The sequence below is a fragment of the Gigantopelta aegis genome, chromosome 8 (genome assembly GCF_016097555.1).
Source record: "Gigantopelta aegis isolate Gae_Host chromosome 8, Gae_host_genome, whole genome shotgun sequence".
Taxonomy (NCBI): domain Eukaryota; kingdom Metazoa; phylum Mollusca; class Gastropoda; order Neomphalida; family Peltospiridae; genus Gigantopelta; species Gigantopelta aegis.
In genome coordinates this window covers 26,486,849-26,508,937 of record NC_054706.1, presented here as the reverse complement: position 1 = coordinate 26,508,937, position 22,089 = coordinate 26,486,849, and the positions used below count along the sequence as shown (strand labels likewise).

The window sequence follows — 22,089 nt, the reverse complement described above, 5'->3', positions numbered from 1 at the left end:
TACGTCCCTTCGGACTGCATAAAAAGACAGGAAAAAACCCTACTAAATTATTTACAAGAAGAAAAACAATGGATATACATGTATAAGTATTATACAGATAGAATAGTGGATATAATATATGCATGTAATATAAATGAGACAGTTATTCAGTTAATTATGTGATTTAAGAAATATATATCATAGATGACTCCCATTTTTGAATGGATGACTCCCAAAATAAAACCCTGTGAGTCATGATGATTCCCGTTTTCCAGATGCTAGGTGGAACCCTGTTATTACCATTATGGGCTCAAATATACGGGGTAATTTTTTTGATCTCTGCACAGTGTGCAGGTTGCTTGCCATGGCCAGAACTTCACTTTCATTCATATAATGTTTCCATTTATGAGTCAGATTACACATACGTTATACGATCTACAAAGGTTTACAAAAACAAATGGACTCATTTGCTTCGTAAACATGAAATGGTATATTTTCATAAGCAGCGGCTTTAGTAATATATAAAAATTATTATTTTCAAATGCAAATACAGTTGTATTATTTTGTACTGTAAACATTTGGCTGTAAAAAGAATGCCGTTATGCTATGACGTCACTTACATTACGTCATGTAATGCGCATAAGATTATATGACGTAATGGCTGATGGCTTTGTTGTAGACTGCAGAGGAATTTTTACATTCAAAATCAGTTAAATTGACAATGGGTAATAAAGAGAATAACCAACTCGCTACAAGGAGTTACAAATTATCTGTCCCTCATGAATGAATACTGTAAAACCCTCACCAGAGGCTCGCGTTTACAACATTCATTCACTCGGGACAGATAATTCATAATTCCTCGTAGCTTGTTAGTTATTCTTTAAATATATATATAATATATATATATATATATATATACTCTGGGTGATAGGGAAAAAAAAAGAAGTTTGATTTTACAAATATTGTTTTCTTGTACAATGTTGCTGAATGACCATGTTTGTTAATGGGACAGCAAGCCCAAATGCACCCTAAAACAAATTTAACGCACGTTGTGTGACAATTGCAGGAACTCGGCATGAAATGGTCAGATTTTGGCGAATGCACGTGAAACTCGGGGAAAAGATTGCTGCAAACTCAGGAATGTCCCTTTAATACATTATTATATATTTTGGAAGTTAAAATTTCAAGGGCTGTGTCTAGTGGGGAGTGCAAGAGGGTAGTGCCCTTTTTATCTTTCTGGAGAAAACCATCTGTTACTACGTCCTGATTCTTTTGGTACTGCCACCTCACTCATTTTAGTCTGGGTATGGTCCTGATATGAAGTTATCATGGGTAGTGAGTCAAATTTTAGAGACCATGTTAAGGGGCATTCTCATTATGCGATTAGGGGCGGGACGTAGCCCAGTGGTAAAGCACTCACTTGATGCGCAATCGATCTGGGATCGATCTCCGTCAGTGGCCCCATTGGGCTATTTCTCGTTACAGCCCGTGCACCACGACTGGTATATCAAAGGATGTGGTATGTGCTATCCTGTCTGTGGGATGGTGCATATAAAAGATCCCTTGCTACTAATGGAAAAATCTAGCGGTTTTCCTCTCGTTGACTGTGTCAAAATGACCATATGCTTGACATCCAATAGCTGATGATTAATAATCAATGTGCTCTAGTGGTGTCATTAAACAAAACAAACTTTATTTCATTATGCGATTAGTTGTGCCGACTCATTACATGCATTTTGTCAGTCCTATAAAAATAAGAATGTATAAGACAAAAGTTGTCCCGATTTAGGTTTTCTCACAGTACAAATCAATCGCATGTGACAAGTCGGTGCAGCTAATCGCATAATGAGAACGCCCTTTAACTTTTTGTTTTAAATTGTTGTAATTTTCAGGAGAAGATGAACAAAAGTCTGAAACAGAAGAGTCAAAAATGGATGTTCATCAACAATCGAAAATAGAAGATGAAAAGTCAACAGTGGAAAGTGAAAAGTTAAAGTCAGACAGTCAACAGTTAAAAATGGAAAATGAAAATTCAAAGATTGCAGATGAAAAGTCAAGTGTGGATGACGAACAGACAAAGATGGAGGACGAACCTTCAAAGATGGAAAATGAAAAAGATTCTGGAGTATCAAGTGCATCTGAAAATAACATTGATGGCCACTCATGTTCGTTATCATCGACAGAGAAATGCCCTGATCCTGGCGGTTCCACTGTCGTCTCGGAATCAGGGAATATAGTTACACAGGAAACTGGTACGGGCTGTTCCAGACTTTATAACATGGGGGAAATGAGAAACACTATAATTATTACTGTAAATCATGAAATAATGCGGCATGATATTATTGCATTGGGACAGATATACACTGAAATGCATATTTTTATTAAGATGTCTGGTAACTGCAACTTTAAAACTTCACGTGTTGTGTCTTTTTTGTCTTTTTTTTCCATCTATTTAAATGTATTGCAGTATCATTGGTCAAAAGGTACTTATTTTTGGTCCATTTACTATTTTAATTACTGCAGTTTCAATCCTATGTTTACAGTTGTATTTCAGTAAATTTTACAAATAAAAATATATTATTGAAGTACATGAAAATAATCCAAGATGATATTAATAAAATGTACATCTAACTATTGGGGATTATCAAAATAATAAAATATAGGTCTGTCTCCAGTTGTATAAACAAATTGATAGAATATAATTTAATTCAAATAGTAGCAAGACATCATGTTCTTACTGTGAGTAAGTATTGCAACTTTATTTATTTATTAACCATGTTACTTTTTTAAATTGCATACAGAAATAGAATGCTTTTGTTTTTTCCAAAACAGTTTTTAATTATTATTTTTTAAAGTCGAGCTAATCTGAATTACTGACAAAATCACTGTAGGTAAAGGTTGGAATGGGATATACATGTATATAATTAGGAAGCCTTCTAACATGTTTAAATTTGTTATCATACTTTCAGATCGGAGTTCAGAAGAATGCATAGACTTCAAAATTATTTATAATAAACAGAAATTTGACGTCAACTTTCCACTGGACAAGACAGCATCTCAACTCAAAGTACATGTCCAAAGTCTTACAGGTAATTCAGGGCTGTGTAACTCATATTGTCGTCTTGCCGTTACAAAGTCCAGTCTTACAGGTATTCAGGGCTGTGTAACTCATATTGTCGTCTTGCCGTTACAAAGTCCAGTCTTACAGGTAATTCAGGGCTGTGTAACTCATATTGTCGTCTTGCCGTTACAAAGTCCAGTCTTACAGGTATTCAGGGCTGTGTTTATATTGTTGTCTTGCCTTTACAAAGTCCAGTCTTACAGGTAATTCATGGCTGTGTAACTCATATTGTCGTCTTGCCGTTACAAAGTCTAGTCTTACAAGTATTCAGGGCTGTGTTTATATTGTTGTCTTGCCTTTACAAAGTCCAGTCTTGCAGGTAATTCAGGGCTGTGTAACTTATATTGTCGTCTTGCCGTTACAAAGTCCAGTCTTACAGGTATTCAGGGCTGTGTTTATATTGTTGTCTAGCCTTTACAAAGTCTTGTCTTACAGGTATTCAGGGCTGTGTTTATATTGTTGTCTTGCCTTTACAAAGTCCAGTCTTACAGGTATTCAGGGCTGTGTAACTTATATTGTTGTCTTGCCTTTACAAAGTCCAGTCTTACAGGTAATTCAGGGCTGTGTAACTTATATTGTTGTCTTGCCTTTACAAAGAAAGTTTGTTTTGTTTAACTACACCACTAGAGCACGTTGATTAATTAATCATCAGCTGTTGGATGTCAAACATTTGGTAAATCTGACTTGTGGTCATCAGAGAAACCGGCTACATTTTTCCTAATGCGGAAAGGGATCTTTTATATGCACTTTTCCACAGACAGGAAAGCACATACCACAACCTTTGACCAGTTGTGGTGCATTGGTTGTAATGAGAAAAATGCACACTGTTGATGAAATAATAAGCATATCAGCTATTACAAACAGCAGGACAATTTGAAGCCTGTTGGATTTGACAAAATCTACGTATAATTAAAAAATTAAGTTAATTGTAAAAAAGCTGTAATACCTAAAACTATTTTACACTGCTTTAAGAGTCTTATCAACCACAAGCTGTTTGTCTTTTTGATTGTACAGTGACACCTGTCTAAACCGGACCCTGAACAAACCAGAATCCTGTGAAAACCGGCCAAGTTTCATGCTTCCCAATTTTCTAACTTCTAAAACGCAACCCTCTAAACACCGGATCCTGTCTAACTCAGATTAATATTAGGTCCCCAGCATGATCCGGTTCAGACAGGTTTTGTCTAACTCAGATTAATATTAGGTCCCCAGCATGATCCGATTCAGACAGGTTTTGTCTAACTCGGATTAATATTAGGTCCCCAGCATGATCCCGTTCAGACAGGTTTTGTCTAACTCAGATTAATATTAGGTTCCCAGCATGATCCGGTTCAGACAGGTTTTGTCTAAATCGGATTAATATTAGGTCCCCAGCATGATCCGGTTCAGACAGGTTTTGACTAAATCGGATTAATATTAGGTCCCCAGCATGATCCGGTTCAGACAGGTTTTGTCTAACTCGGATTACCCGGTAATATTAGGTCCCCAGCATGATCCGGTTCAGACAGGTTTTGTCTAACTGATTAATATTATGTCCCCAGCATGATCTGGTTCAGACAGGTTTTGTCTAAATCGGATTAATATTAGGTCCCCAGCATGATCCGGTTCAGACAGGTTTTGTCTAACTGGATTAATATTAGGTCCCCAGCATGATCCGGTTCAGACAGGTTTCGTCTAACTCAGATTAATATTAGGTCCCCAGCATGATCCGGTTCGAACTGGCCTCGGTGGCGTCGTGGCAGGCCATCGGTCTACAGGCTGGTAGGTACTGGGTTCGGATCCCAGTCGAGGCATGGGATTTTTAATCCAGATACCGACTCCAAACCCTGAGTGAGTGCTCCGCAAGGCTCAATGGGTAGGTGTAAACCACTTGCACCGACCAGTGATCCATAACTGGTTCAACAAAGGCCATGGTTTGTGCTATCCTGCCTTTGGGAAGCGCAAATAAAAGATCCCTTGCTGCCTGTCGAAAAAAGAGTAGCCTATGTGGCGACAGCGGGTTTCCTCTTCAAAACAGTGTCAAAATGACGATATGTTTGACGTCCAATAGCCGATGATAAGATAAAAAATCAATGTGCTCTAGTGGCGTCGTTAAATAAAACAAACTTTACTTTTGATCCGGTTCAGACAGGTTTCGCTGTACAGGATTTCTGCCAGACGGTGAAACGGGTATGGTGCTATACCCAAAGGTTTTTGCAGATTTATTTTTTTCCAGTTAACCTTTTGACAGAATTAATTACTCTTATCATTACTGTATGATTTTCTTAATCCTAACTCTAAACTTAACCCATTTTCTTTTGGGGGGAGGCCCCCCATACCCCATTTTGACTGTGGTTGCATTCAGTTCCATAGCGCCATACCCAAAAATGTATTTCTGGCAATACTGGTGTACAACTACATCAGAAGTGTAAAGTAATTGTTTCTTTCTAAATAAATTGATTTTGGTTTCTTTCAGGTGTGCCTCCAGCTATGCAGAAATTAATGTTTAAAGGTAAAGCAACATCTGTAACGTTTATAAAAATTGCTGAGAGTATGTGACAACTAACATTAGCGGAGATTAAATAATTCTTCACAATGGTTTGATAGGCATTGGCGTGTGGGATCCAATTCCTCCTAAGTCTTCTCATTCCCATTTCAACATCTCAACTTAGTGGGTTTGAAAGTTCATAAACATTTTCATTATCTACATAGTTGAAGATATTCAGGGAAATATAACCAGTATGACACACGTGTGTCGTAATGATTTCATGTACACAACAGATGACGTAATATTGGGAAATGACGTCATTTTGTCATCTATTTCTATTTACATTTGAAACGTTTTGACATGGTCCTAGCTTGTTATTCATAAAAATAATATTTTTGTTAATGTGGATAATAAAGAATTTATTACACTCACGTGTCAATCGTACTGATTTTACGAAACTCGTGTCAGGATTCATGTACATGTATTACCCTCACTCTCTTCAGTAATACAAGAATCCTGACACTCGTTTCGTAAACTAAGTATGACACACTAGCTCATATAATAATCTCTTATGTATTTCCTTCTGTGGGAAGAGAGAAAAAAAATCTCAAACTGCTAATTAAAAACCCCAGATTTTTAATGTTAAACTTTAATTTTTAAGTGTGTTAGTTAGTGATGTTCCAATGATTGATTGTAATTGAAAATTGATCTGTTTAACTCCACTGATGTGGTGATCAATTACAAAAATCTATAAATAATTACAAATAATCTGTAATCGATTAAAAAAATCTGTAATCGATTACAAAAATCTGTAATCGATTACAAAAATCTATAATCGATTACAATATCTATAATCGATAATCGATTACAATATCTATAATCGATTACAAAAATCGATAATCGATTACAAAAAAATTGTAATCAGTTTTGTGGGGAAATGTTAACAGTAGTGGTACCTCCAGTTTAGATGATGGAGTTGATGTAAATAAGTTGGGATTGGACTTTATTTCCATGTATACATGTTACATAAAGAAGAAAAAAGAGATTAAATAGTTACTAAAGGTAAAATTAGCCATTTGTAAGGTCTAGATCCCGGTGAACTGGAAAATATGTGCATGAACGTTACAATTCAAATCCTTGTTATTTTATATGTACATATAATTCTAACCAATTGTATAATCGAAATGTATATTGGTGCCAACTGATTATAACCGATGATCAATGATGAAATTCAAGCTTATTCCTAACAATAATGTTGGTTTGTTAACAAAATGTACGTTAGTGTATTGTAGTATTAGTAACCTAACAATTGGTTACCTAGGTTACCTAGGTTAAAAGCATTTGAAGTGACGTGAGATTTTACAGTTACTTAAGATTTTAAAATACTGTCCCCTGAATTGATAAGACTGTGTATGTTTTCATATATCTAAGGGCCATTCTAGAAATGGTACTAATATAAGAGGGGATGGGTGAGGCGAAGAAGGATGTTGCAAGGCATCAGAATTGCATTTTCATCGTTGTCTGTTGACTTTGTTTATTGCAGATGAAACCAACTAACTTAATATAGGGTTTGAACTTATGGGATTCCCAATTACCCTTTTTGATTGCAAATAATAGTGGGCAACTCAAATCCCTACGTTTGCCTGCCTGGTGATAGAAATTGAACACATTTTTGTGTAAATAAATGTTATCATATATAATGTTGTTTTACCGTGTAATTTAAAAATTATTGCTTTTGTAAAATAGAGGAAAGTAAAGTAAAAAAGAAACACCAAATGGGCATGACAAAGTTCTGACACCACTTGCCTGGATGGCAGCTCAAAATCTTTAGTAAACACAAACCCTGTTAATATAATTATTATTATGTGTTTTGGGAAACACCCTGTCTTTTATGTCGTTCTGATAAAACAGTATGATTTATTGTTCAGGTTTGGTTAAAGATCACCAGACATTACGGGAACTGAAGGTCACCAAAGGTGCTAAGGTGATGGTCGTGGGTTCCACATTAACCGACGTGTTGTCCGTGAGTGCTCCATCCAAACAGGAACTTCAGGAAGAGGCCAAGTTGTCCGAACCGGCCAAGGAGATGTTGTGTAAACAGAAGGTATTGTACTAAAGAAATGTGTAAATAGAAGGTATTGTACTAAAACATGTATTGTATTAAAGAGATGTTGTTTAAACAGAAGGTATTGTATTAAAGAGATGTGTAAATAGAAGATATTGTACTAAGACATGTATTGTAGTAAAGAAATGTTGTTCAAACAGAATGTATTGTACTAAAGAGATGTGTAAATAGAAGGTATTGCACTAAGACATGTATTGTAGTAAAGAGATGCTGTGTAAACAGAAGGTATTGTACTAAAACATGTATTTTACTAAAGAGATGTTGTTTAAACAGAAGATATTGTACTAAGACATGTATTGTACTAAAGAGATGTCATGTAAACAGAAGGTATTGTACTAAGACATGTATTGTACTAAAGAAATTTAGTTTAAACGAATGTATTGTAGGAAAGAGATGCTGTGTAAACAGAAGGTATTGTACTAAAACATGTATTTTACTAAAGAGATGTTGTTTAAACAGAAGGTATTGTACTAAGACATGTATTGTACTAAAGAAATGTGGTTTAAACAGAATGTATTGTACTAAGAGATGTTGTGTAAACAGAAGGTATTGTACTAAGACATGTATTGCACTAAGATATGTTGTGTAAACATAAGGTATTGTACTAAGAGATGTTATGTAAACAGAAGGTATTGTACTAAAGTTGTATTGTAGTAAAGAAATGTTGTTTAAACAGAATGTATTGTACTAAAGAGATGTGTAAATAGAAGGTATTGCACTAAGACATGTATTGTAGTAAAGAGATGCTGTGTAAACAGAAGGTATTGTACTAAAACATGTATTTTACTAAAGAGATGTTGTTTAAACAGAAGATATTGTATTAAGACATGTATTGTACTAAAGAGATGTCATGTAAACAGAAGGTATTGTACTAAGACATGTATTGTACTAAAGAAATTTAGTTTAAACGAATGTATTGTAGGAAAGAGATGCTGTGTAAACAGAAGGTATTGTACTGAAACATGTATTTTACTAAAGAGATGTTGTTTAAACAGAAGGTATTGTACTAAGATATGTATTGTACTAAAGAGATGTCATGTAAACAGAAGGTATTGTACTAAGACATGTATTGTACTAAAGAAATGTGGTTTAAACAGAATGTATTGTACTAAGAGATGTTGTGTAAACTGAAGGTATTGTACTAAGACATGTATTGCACTAAGAGATGTTGTGTAAACATAAGGTATTGTACTAAGAGATGTTATGTAAACAGAAGGTATTGTACTAAAGTTGTATAAACATACGTTATTGCACTAAGAAATGTGTAAACAGAAGGTATTGTACTAAGAGATGTTGTGTAAACAGAAGGTATTGTACTAAGAGATGTTGTGTAAACAGAAGGTATTGTACTAAAGTTGTATACACATAAGTTATTGCACTAAGAGATGTTGTGTAAACAGAAGGTATTGTACTAAGAGATGTTGTGTAAACAGAAGGTATTGTACTAAGAGATGTTGTGTAAACAGAAGGTATTGTACTAAGAGATGTTGTGTAAACAGAAGGTATTGTACTAAGAGATGTATACACATACATTAATGCACTAAGAGATGTTGTGTAAACAGAAGATATTGTACTAAGAGATGTTATGTAAACAGAAGGTATTGTACTAAGAGATGTTGTGTAAACAGAAGGTATTGTACTAAGAGATGTTGTGTAAACATACGTTATTGCACTAAGAGATGTTGTGTAAACAGAAGGTATTGCACTAAGAGATGTTGTGTAAACAGAAGGTATTGCACTAAGAGATGTGTAAACAGAAGGTATTGTACTAAGAGATGTTGTGTAAACAGAAGGTATTGTACTAAGAGATGTATACACATAAGTTAATGCACTAAGAGATGTTGTGTAAACAGAAGATATTGTACTAAGAGATGTTATGTAAACAGAAGGTATTGTACTAAGAGATGTTGTGTAAACAGAAGGTATTGTACTAAGAGATGTTGTGTAAACATACGTTATTGCACTAAGAGATGTGTAAACATACGTTATTGCACTAAGAGATGTTGTGTAAACAGAAGGTATTGCACTATGAGATGTGTAAACAGAAGGTATTGTACTAAGAGATGTTGTGTAAACAGAAGGTATTGTACTAAGAGATGTCGTGTAAACAGAAGGTATTGTACTAAAAGATGTGTAAACAGAAGGTATTGTACTAAAAGATGTGTAAACAGAAGGTATTGTACTAAGAGATGTTGTGTAAACAGAAGGTATTGCACTAAGAGATGTTGTGTAAACAGACGGTATTGTACTAAAAGATGTTGTGTAAACAGAAGGTATTGCACTAAGAGATGTCGTGTAAACAGAAGGTATTGTACTAAAAGATGTTGTGTAAACAGAAGGTATTGTACTAAAAGATGTGTAAACAGAAGGTATTGTACTAAGAGATGTTGTGTAAACAGAAGGTATTGCACTAAGAGATGTTGTGTAAACAGAAGGTATTGTACTAAAGTTGTATAAACATACGTTATTGCACTAAGAGATGTTGTGTAAACAGAAGGTATTGTACTAAGAGATGTCGTGTAAACAGAAGGTATTGTACTAAGAGATGTTGTGTAAACAGAAGGTATTGTACTAAAAGATGTTGTGTAAACAGAAGGTATTGTACTAAAAGATGTTGTGTAAACAGAAGGTATTGCACTAAGAGATGTTGTGTAAACAGAAGGTATTGCACTAAGAGATGTGTAAACAGAAGGTATTGTACTAAGAGATGTTGTGTAAACATAAGGTATTGTACTAAGAGATGTTATGTAAACAGAAGGTATTGTACTAAAGTTGTATAAACATACGTTATTGCACTAAGAGATGTTGTGTAAACAGAAGGTATTGCACTAAGAGATGTTGTGTAAACAGAAGGTATTTTACTAAGAGATGTCGTGTAAACAGAAGGTATTGTACTAAGAGATGTTGTGTAAACAGAAGGTATTGTACTAAGAGATGTTGTGTAAACAGAAGGTATTGTACTAAGAGATGTTGTGTAAACAGAAGGTATTTTACTAAGAGATGTGTAAACAGAAGGTATTTTACTAAGAGATGTTGTGTAAACAGAAGTATTGTACTAAGAGATGTTGTGTAAACAGAAGGTATTTTACTAAGAGATGTTGTGTAAACAGAAGGTATTGTACTAAGAGATGTTGTGTAAACAGAAGGTATTTTACTAAGAGATGCCGTGTAAACAGAAGGTATTGTACTAAGAGATGTTGTGTAAACAGAAGGTATTTTACTAAGAGATGTAGTGTAAACAGAAGGTATTGTACTAAGAGATGTTGTGTAAACAGAAGGTATTTTACTAAGAGATGTCGTGTAAACAGAAGGTATTGTACTAAGAGATGTTGTGTAAACAGAAGGTATTGTACTAAGAGATGTTGTGTAAACAGAAGGTATTGTACTCAGAGATGTTGTGTAAACAGAAGGTATTTTACTAAGAGATGTGTAAACAGAAGGTATTTTACTAAGAGATGTTGTGTAAACAGAAGTATTGTACTAAGAGATGTTGTGTAAACAGAAGGTATTGTATTAAAGCATTTAGTTTGGAGATAGATTTAAGCTGGTTGTTAAGAATGTGTTACCGTTACAGTTTAAAGTGACAGACTCTAGTTTTTAAACACAACGGCATATTTGTCACTATTAGAGCTGTTTTATTAATTGAAATCAAACATCAGCTAGATTTTATTGTTGTGATTATCGGTACCCTTCCGTTACATCTGAAGTGTTTCTTGCCATTCTGGTGTTTCTAATACCATAAAATGCATTTTTCATTTTTTAAAACCCCCCCCCATACCTCTGAGAAATAATGGTAATGTAGATCTAGTCTAGTGTTGTACTAGAGCTGTCAGTTTGTAGATAGATTTAAGCTGCATGTTGAGTATTTGTTACCTTTATCAGTAACTGAAAAAAAAAAAAAAATTGTTGTACTTTGTGTGTCTTGATCTTTTTTTTTTTTTTGGGGGGGTTGAAGTCCAGAGAAGTGTTTGAGTTTTAATTTTAAGTTGTGTGTTTCAGGTGCATTTTTGATGCAAGACTGAGAAAACTGTATGGCATCTGCGTAATATCATTAAATTTATTTTCCCATTCCAGCTAGTGATAAAAAGTATTTGATCTTGTCTGTATATAAAAATGGATGGGGAAAACATGCAGTCCATTTTGGACTTATTATTTTAAAAATGTTTCTCAATCACAAAACAATGTGTTAACCTGTAATAGCTACTGATGAAATTTTGTTCTACAACAAATAGTGCACAAAATGATCTCATTTCTTGTTATTTTTAACTCAGATTATTATTGTTTCTTTACTGACAATCTTGTTTCCTTGCAGCAACATAAGAAGGTTTTAGAAAAATATGGGAAGCCCGATGACTTGATGCCTGGTAAGAAAGCCAAGGAACCCCTCCCATCATTCCCCATCCATGGCATGTACAACAAGGCTGGAGGAAAAGTGCGACTCACTTTTAAACTGGAATTAGATCAGTTGTGGATAGGAACCAAAGGTAAGACAAATGATTAATTGTTAAAATGCTTATTAATATAACATACTTCAAAACATGGTGGAACATCCGTTTGAAAGACTGCAGATAAATAGATTCAGCCTTTCATTTACATCACTGACTTTTCTTAAGTTTTAGACAACAAACACTTCCTATTATACTTTGTTTCAGGTTAATTTAGATTATGTAAATAAGATAAATATAAATGGTGTTCCATGCTCCTTGGTTTGGATAACACACAATGACAATATTTAAAAAACAAAACAATGTCAAAATTTATTATCATTATTCAACAAAAGTTGTCTGTTATTAACTGTGTAAATGAGCACAAATAGTGTTTTCATTAACCATATAGGAAAATGATAATTATGAAACAGAGTATAGCTAAGTATAGGCCATCTGTCAGCTTTATAGTTTGGGTAGTCATATTGGTTGTGTTGTGTCACTGGGAGAGAAATTCAAAAATATGTTTGGATGTTTACATTAACATATAAAATAAAACATTAGATTCATAAATTACAATAATATATGCCTTGAAGGTTTTATGTAAACTGGTGTAAGTTGATATACGTGGCACAAAAAATAAAGGAACCCCTATATGTATATTTTGCATCTGAAAGGACCATGTTACACTTGACCCAGCCAAATCCGAACCCAGGTCCATTGGCCATAAGTGTTGTCCCACACAGATGCAGCGTTCCTTACCCTTCATGGTTCAGCAGAATCATGCATTGCACGTGCATTGTAGAGTATAAATTGGACACGATAGCCAGCACTCCTCATTGCAGTAAAAATGCCTCCACGACAATACCTGACAGAGGAACAAAAATGGCAAGCAATTGGGATGGTGCAGGCGGGACAGTCCCAGAATCAGGTGGCTCGATTGTTTCGAAAATCAAAAAGCGTGATTTCCCGGCTTGTAACGTTACACCGCCAGACTGGTAACGTTACAATGAGGAGAGGAAGGGGATGACCCAAACAGACAACTGTCAGACAAGATCGGCTGATACGGATTGTTGCTCTCAGGAACAGGTTCGTCACTGCACCGGAGATTAAGAGGGAGTTCCGTACTGCCACGGGACCCAATGGGACGGTGCATATAAAAGATCCATTGCTGCTAATCAAAAAGAGTAGCCCATGAGTAGTATCGTTAAATAAAAAACATTAAATTTGGTCTTCGCAATATATTATGGTATGTATCAGTTCAGATTCCAATATCACAATATATCACACTATGAAAAGTTTAATAATACCCTCACTACAAATAGTTATAGACATTAATTAATTAATCATCGGTTATTGGATGTCGAGTATTTGGTAATTATGACTTGTAGTCATCAGAGAAAACCCACTACAGTTTTATTATACATATTAATTAAAACATGTTGAGTGCATCGCTAAGTAAAAGATTACGTCCTTCCTTCTTAAAATAGTTGTTGAAATTAGACTTAAAATAGTTGTTAACCATATCCGATGCCATATTAATTAAAACATGTTGAGTGCATCGCTAAGTAAAAGATTACGTCCTTCCTTCTTAAAATAGTTGTTGAAATTAGACTTAAAATAGTTGTTAACCATATCCGATGCCATATTAATTAAAACATGTTGAGTGCATCGCTAAGTAAAAGATTACGTCCTTCCTTCTTAAAATAGTTGTTGAAATTAGACTTAAAATAGTTGTTGAAATTAGACTTAAAATAGTTAACCATATCCGATGCCATATTAATTAAAACATGTTGAGTGCGTCGCTAAGTAAAAGATTACGTCCTTCCTTCTTAAAATAGTTGTTGAAATTAGACTTAAAATAGTTGTTGAAATTAGACTTAAAATAGTTGTTAACCATATCCGATGCCATATTAATTAAAACATGTTGAGTGCGTCGCTAAGTAAAATATTACGTCCTTCCTTCTTAAAATAGTTGTTGAAATTAGACTTAAAATAGTTGTTGATGAGGCTTTTGTTATTTCAGACAGAACAGATAAATTACCGATGAATTCCATTAAGACAGTTGTGAGTGAACCTCTAGACGGCCATGAAGAGCATCATATACTGGTGAGTTTTCAGTTTATGTTAGTGATGTGATTTTCTTTTTAATGCTGGTTGGTTTCCAAAAATGGGGAGATAACTCCAACATTGTACTGCCAGTGACTTCATGTTTGAAAACAATCAATATTTTCAACAGAATGCCATAATATCAAGTGTTAAAAGATTAGATTGCTTTAGATTACTATAGTACATTTCTTTGTAATTTTTACATATGAAATACATTTCTTTGTAATTTTAGTTTTTACATCAAATCATTTTCACATCAAATCATTTCACATCAAATCGATAAATATTCTACTACATATTATTTTCATTAATGTTTTTTTATTACATGATTAGCATTAGGATTACTCTTTTAAATGTAGGTTCCTTGTAGTTGGTTTTCGGGTCATTCCATGTCAGATCACCCAATGGGTTAAAACCTACCCTCTCCAATTTCAATGAAATTTGGTATATAAGGTTATTTTGGCCAAAAAAACTGAAATTCCAAGTTTTAGCTTAATCGGACCAACAGTTTCCGAGTTATGGCCGTTCCTTTTTTTAAATTTTGTCAAAAAAGGGCATGGCCACCCATTTTTAAATTGCCATAACTCAGCAACCAATGGTCCAATTTTGACAAATGAGGTATCATACATATTTCAATCTGAAATTGCTGACTAATGAAACATTTTTTTATATGTTGTAGATAACATGTTGGGCTATAATTTTAATCAAAGGTCATCTCAAAGTCACGTGTCCCACAAGGTAAATTTCAAGGTCAAAATATAGGTCAAACGGTCATCAGCCCAAAAGTAACCCAAGTGTCAGGAATAATGCCAGATTTGGATTCCTTGTAATTCCCCCTTTCCAATGATACCTCATTTGTCAAAATTGGACCATTGGTTGCTGAGATATGGCAATTTAAAAAAGGGCGGCCACGCCCTTTTTTGACAAAATTTTTAAAAACAAAATGGCCATAACTCGGAAACTGTTGGTCCGATTAAGCTGAAACTTAGAATTTCAGGTTTTTTGGCCAAAATAACCTTATATACCAAATTTCATTGAAATTGGAGAGGGTAGGGTTTAAATTTCCTATAACAATTTTTTTTATAACAAACCTTACGTTTTGTAGTGCCCCTTTTTACTTTTTATATTTGATTTGTTAAATACTTTCATTTGAGATATGGTATAAATGTGCAGAGCTTATGTAATTTACATAGTCTTAGTTTTAATAAATGCTCCAAAATTGATTTATCAAATGATATGGTATGTGCTGTTCTGTTTGTAGTAAAGTTAACATAAAAGACAACTTGTTGCTGACAAAAAAAGGAACTGGCTAACTTGGGCCTAATTCACTAAACTCTCGCAACTTTGCGATCTCGCAGTGCAATGCTAAAAGACTTGCAAAGAGGATGCTTTGTTGTCTAGCAGAGCCTAAGAGACCTTTGTGAATTAGGACCCAGGTCTGCAACTTTTAAACAAATATTTCTTTGTTTTCTTTCAGGGTATCCAGTTAGGACCAACAGAAGCTTCCCGATATTGGGTGTACTGGGTTCCAGCTCAATATGTTGATGCCATCAAGGATGCAGTTCTTGGGAAATGGCAGTATTTTTAGAGTCCCAGACCTCTGACATAATGGCGGGATATGAATTCACTAAGTCTATGTTCCAAGAGGCCAGCTTTTGCTTGCAAAGCAGTTTGTTTATTTGACATCATACGGACATTTTCAAGGTTATATTTTTGCTTAGACAAATACTTGGAAATAAACTATATGTATATTGATGTTCATGTGGTCGTTTTTTTTTAATTCCTCAAGATTTAGCATTAGTCAAACCTGTGTTAAGCAGCCATCATAGGGAGTATCAAAATGTGGTCTTTTAATACAGGTGGATGCTCAATACAGGTCAGTTTATACTAATTCAGATGATTAGGGAGAATATAAATGTGGCCTCTTAAAGGCCGCATGGTGGACCAAAGGCCGTGGTATGTACTATCCTTTCTGTGGGATGGTGCACATAAAAGATCCCAGAGTGTGGAGTTGTCATTAAATATTCCATTCAGCATGGTATATATACCCAAACACAATTTTCATTACACTGTGGTTCTACATAAATATTTTCATATACTTACCATTTGTGACACCCAATAGCCAATGTGTATTTTTGTGCTGGGGTGTCGTTAAACATTCATTCATTCATTCATGCTATATCATCACTTGATCATACACAGCCAGGAGACAATGGTGCAGTCTGGGCTAGGCTTATCTCTGATTTTGTCACATGTATTGTTTTTGTGCTGGCTCTTTAAAGATAATTAGCACTTGTCTATGAAGTGTTCACACCTAACTTTAAGTTCTTCGCCATTCATCTGCAACTACGACAACGAATGACAATGACAATGAATGTTATTCTCATAAACTAGGATTACAGTATAGAGAAGAATGTGGTACAGATATATAATAAATTAAAATGCAGAAAATAGAAACTGGCCCTTACTATTTTATAAGGTGACATGGCTTCGACTATTGAGACAATGACAGGACAATTTGTTTGTTTTGCTTAACGACAACACTAGAGCACATTGATTAACTAATCATCAGCTGTTGGATGTCAAACATTTGGTAATTCTAACTCGTAGTCATCAGAGGAAACCTGCTACATTTTTCTTAATGGCAAGGGATCTTTTATATGCACTTTCCCACAGACAGGAAAGCACATACTACAGCCTTTGACAAGTTGTGGTGCACTGGTTGGAACGAGGAGAAAAAAATTGTTGAATGGATCCACAGAGGTGGTTCGATCCTGCAACACAAGCACCTCAACTGACGGAGCTAAATCTTGCCCCCCGACAGGACAAAGTTGGCCAAAACAAAGGAAACATGGAATGTTTTATTTAACAATGTACTTGACACATTTTAAATTTCAGTTATATCGCATCAGAGTTGAAGACAGGGCCGGATTTATACCTTGGGGGGGGGGGGGGGGGGCCTGAGGCACTTCAGGTTCGGGGGGACCTCATCACAGAAATTAAATTGCATAACAAATAAAAAAAATTAACTAATTTTACAATTATTACATTTTTTGTAAAGGAAGAAGTTTGTTTTATTTGACGACGCCACTAGAGCACATTGATTTTTTTTATCTTATCGACTATTGGATGTCAAACATATGGTCATTCTGACACTGGTTTTTTTAGAGGAAACCCGCTGTCGCCACATAGGCTACTTTTTTACGACAGGCAGCAAGGGATCTTTTATTTGCGCATCCCACAGGCAGGATAGCACAAACCATGGCTTTGTTGAACCAGTTATGGATCACTGTTCGGTTCAAGTGGTTTACACCTACCCATTGAGCCTTGAGGAGCACTCACTCAGGGTTTGGAGTCGGTATTTGGATTAAAAATCCCATGCCTCGACTGGGATCCGAACCCAGTACCTACCAGCCTGTAGACCGATGGCCTAACCACGACGCCACTGAGGCCAGTTTTTTTGTAAAGGAAGTCCTTGGTCTGAGGGCCTGTGGAAATTGCCTCCTTTGCCCCTAATAAATCTGGCACTGGTTGAAGGACTACATTCTGATCAAAACAAAGTTGTGCATCACTTCACCTAGTTGTACGAGGCCTGTATTTAAACGTGATGGGTTCAAAAATAACAATACAACTAGTACAATATAAATTTTATTATTGATGCCTAATAGTACAAAACTGTTGACAATGAGAGATGAACAATTTAAGTGGATCCATTATTGTGTTTCAAACATCTGTTTTTGCAAGTTAATATTTTTTGTTGGTTCAAATAATTAATTAATGTTAAATAGAAGTCTTTTATTGAAAACAGAAGAGAGAGAGAGAGAGAGAGAGAGAGAGAGAGAGAGAGACCGATTTTCACGAGTCCTCAAAACAGTTCTAGATTTGTGAATTATATCTATAAAATTAAAGATTGATCTAAAGAAAGAAAAATAATAGTTAATGATCACAGGCACTGAAGACTGGGTATGGAAATTAGCACTTCCACCAATATGGTGAAATTGAAGATTACATACCATGAGATAATCTTTCTGATGAAAACAAGATGTTCCTAGCACTAATAAACACTGTACGCCTATGTTAGTGACATGCCTGTATTTTTCTACCAATTCATCAGAAATTTGGTGTCAACAGAGAATCTGGAGTATGAGAGAGAGAGAGAGAGAGAGAGAGGGAGAGAAAGAGCAAGAAAGAGATGGAGAGAGAGAAAAAATAGATGCTGCCTTATTATATTTTATTTTTCTGAGAGTAAATGACTTATTTACAGGCACTTCAATGCAGTCATATGGTTATTTATGTTCACCATATGTGGTGTACTATCTGGAATGTTCAAAACATATTGGCTGTACTGGTTACCCGATCATACAATCTCCCATTGCTCAGACACTCTCTGAAACATTATTGTATTCAAAAAATGATTTCCAGGTGTTACAATACACCTGGAAAGTTAAACTAAACAAAATCAATAGTAATAATGCTTACTTGCATAGAAACATTTTTACAAAATTCATAGAGAAACCTCTCAAATCTGGACCCTCAGTAAACCAGATTTCCATCAAAACCGGATGTTTTCCCAGTCCCTTTTTATATATCATAGGACAAAATCTCTCTAAACGTTTTATCCCTTAAAACCAGTCTTTTTTTTCCCATGGGTGTCCACTTTAAGGGGTTTCACTAGTTTATGTAAAATAAATAAATTTATTCATCGAATAATATCAGCATTGGACGGATTAAATATGTACATCACAAGCTATCACAGATTAACACAAATGAAAAATGGCATATATAAATAAATGTGTATATATGTTACCATACATGGTATAGTTTTTACAACATAACTATAATACATGTATACATTAAATTTGTATTTAAAATATTATTGTTTACTTTACAAAGAATTTAGATAAGATGTGAAAAAATAAATTACAAATTGCATACATCAACACTTAGGTAAGAATTAAAAATAATTTAATGGTTTCGACATAGCTGTGAATAACTCGATAATTTGGGGTGAAATCAAAACTTAAGATGTGATAATTGTAAATATAAGAATTAAGAAATATACTAGTCACAACAAGTTAAGGGCCAGTATGACATTTTACCTTACTTTTTAAAAAAATAATAAAATATTCAGAGACGGTGATAGATAATCAAAAGTAAGTTACAGACTTTTATAAAACATTTCAGATTGCATGTACATGAGTCTTTTACTCGTAGTTTGTTTGGTTGTTTGACTTTTTAAAACTCTTTTCTTTCTTGTTTGGGGGGGGGGGGAGAGGGTACTAAGCAGCGCACCTGCCTGAAAACTGCATGGTGCACGTGAAATTCCTTTTTTTATATTAACACTTTTCATGTTTGATTAGGGTTGGAAGGGTATAAATTGTTTTGCAATTTGGCTTTGGATAACTATACCACCAAAATGTAAACAGCATTCTGGACTGTAGTCGAGCCCTGTCATGTCTGAATGATAGCAAATCCACGAGACAAGTAGCAAGATGCCTGCATGTGAGCCATTCCGTCATCCATTTAACTGTAAGAGTGTTTCCAAGTGACTGGCACAGTGAATGGGCTACCCCTCTCAGACACAGTGTCCATGTGGCCCTTAACTTCTTCTGACTAGTAGTATACAATATCTCTACAACCCATTCAGTTCATAAAGTATGAAGTAATATGTAAAAATACCAAATATAATACATACAAAATCTTCCATTTGACCATACTAAAAATGTCTTTGGGGAGGGGAACCCCTTATCTCTGCTCTTCTAAATATCTAACTAAAGTGTAACAAAATATTTTAGTAACTTTAATACTTGATTTACATCATACTTCATCAAAGTTTTATCTGACATTTTATCAAATGTTTTGAAAAACCTTTTAACCCATAGAATTTTAACTCAAGGTTTGTGCAATTTTAAATTATGTTTAACCTAACATTAATCAACATACAAATATATACGCTGGCACCAATGCTTAGCTGATCATGCCGGGGAACAATGCATTGCTGCAAACCACATACAAGTTTTGAGATGAGAGGTACCACAAGCTTTGTTCAACAAATCAATTCAAAAGTTTTGTGCTTAGTATGATATTTCTTCTTTTTTTTAACTGAGTAGCAAGTAAAATAAATCACTTGTTGGCAACAAGGAAATATTTCGTTTGACACATGCCAAGGTTTATTTCAGACAACAGTTGTGCATCTTTGAGGTTGGGATTTCTTCATCTCAAGCAGACACTCGTGACAAATTCTCTTTATACTGGTTGGCTTCCTTGCCAAGATCAAATGTTACATTGAATGAAATAATAAATATGAAGAAAACCTTGTTTTCATTTTTATGAATACACGTACTTCACCTGACCTCTACCTATGTGCATTTCCCCATTACAATGGACTAGTCCAAATGTCCCAAAAGCCAATGATAGCTAAAATCTACTCTTGTGTCATGAGTAACACATTTCCAGCACTTGCCAAATTCGCCAATTGTGAATTTTAAAAACAATTGGTGAATTTTATTCCACTTTGGCGAAATAAATAATTTCAGGTAATAATTAATATTTTGCTAGAAATTAACTGGATTTCTGTTATTTTTGTAAGTTTAAGGTATAATTTGCCGAAAGTTTCTTCGCACCCAGAGCTAACCCTGCCAGTCACGTGAACACCTTTCTATGTTATCCTTCACTCATGGAGTCTGTAATAAATAGGAAACTGCGCACATCCTTCGCTCATGGAGTCTGTAATAGGGAACTGCGCACACAAAGAGGTTAGGTTATAGATCAATAGACAACTACTGTTGGACTTTCATCATCTGGCTACACTAAACGTGTGTCTTAAATCTTGGTCTGGTATTTGGCCATGTGAAGCTCGTGTTTGAGTCTGTCTGCATCGAGCTGTCTGAAATATGCGTCATCCTCATCGCGGAACAGCTGGTCCTGGAAATTCTGAATCTCCTTCTCCATCTTCTTACGCAGTTCCTTCTTCATCTGGTCCAGAACCTGCGATTCGAAGGAAGGAAATGGTTTATTTAATGACGCACTCAACACATTTTATTTACGGTTATATGGCATCGGAGAGTACTGCTAAAGCAATACATGTCCCACACCAGGCCCAAAAACATGATGTTATGTCTTAAGTTCAAAGGCCATAACTCTGTCAAATATGGGTAAATCAATATAATTGTTTTTTATCTGTATCCCTGCCAGTACATGATAAAGCTATATACAAAATTTTAGCTCAATAACTTGAGGCAATGTGAAAAAAAGGTCTGCAAAACTATACTACTCAAAAGAATTTAAGGGTCAAAAATTTATAACCAAATAAGTTTCAGAGTGTATTAGATTGATGATGTAAACTACACCAAAAATTTAATTTATTGTTCCATATTTACAAAAACCCACAAATAAACGTCACTGTATACAAGAAAGTCACATGACATGCTGTCAAAGTTGAAGGTTGTCAAACATGGATTTTACACATTAGAACATTCGTTTAATAGTGTGTGAATCCACCCCTGGTGCGAATACACTCGACACATCGTTGCCTCATGCTGTTGATCAGACGTCTGAAGAACTCTTGGGGAATGGCCTGCCACTCTGCCATAAGAAGTTGACCCAGATCATGAAGGTTGGCCGGAGGGGCATGGTTATCCCGAACTCTCCTGCCTAATTCGTCCCAGGCGTTCTCTATTGGGGCCAAGTCAGGCAAATATGCTGGCCAATCCATCCTGGCGATACCTTGTTGTCTGAGAAAGTCCGTTACCACCCTGGCGCGGTGGGGTCTGGCATTGTCATCCTGCAGAACTGCCCCGCCGCCAATCTGCTGAAGGCCTGGGAGAACCAACGGCTGGATAATCTCATTCAGATAGCGGATTCC

General features: G+C 35.1%; 2 protein-coding genes across 3 annotated transcripts in view; one reads left to right on the top strand and one right to left on the bottom strand.

Annotated features, from left to right (window-relative positions):
* LOC121379407 (ubiquitin domain-containing protein UBFD1-like) overlaps positions 1–15,980 on the top strand; it is a 31,975-nt gene extending 15,995 nt beyond the window's left edge. For both annotated transcript variants that reach the window (XM_041508010.1, XM_041508011.1), the window contains 7 exons: positions 1,872–2,231; positions 2,949–3,068; positions 5,556–5,591; positions 7,496–7,671; positions 12,005–12,176; positions 14,143–14,225; positions 15,703–15,980. In XM_041508010.1, coding sequence (XP_041363944.1) covers positions 1,872–2,231; positions 2,949–3,068; positions 5,556–5,591; positions 7,496–7,671; positions 12,005–12,176; positions 14,143–14,225; positions 15,703–15,813 — 1,058 coding nt within the window. In that variant the 3' untranslated portion in view covers positions 15,814–15,980. The remainder of the gene's footprint in view (positions 1–1,871; positions 2,232–2,948; positions 3,069–5,555; positions 5,592–7,495; positions 7,672–12,004; positions 12,177–14,142; positions 14,226–15,702) is intronic.
* A 1,880-nt stretch (positions 15,981–17,860) lies between these two features.
* The window catches only part of LOC121379044 (centrosomal protein of 95 kDa-like), a 51,385-nt gene continuing 47,156 nt past the window's right edge, over positions 17,861–22,089 (bottom strand). The window contains 1 exon segment of the mRNA XM_041507487.1: positions 17,861–21,212. Coding sequence (XP_041363421.1) covers positions 21,048–21,212 — 165 coding nt within the window. The 3' untranslated portion in view covers positions 17,861–21,047.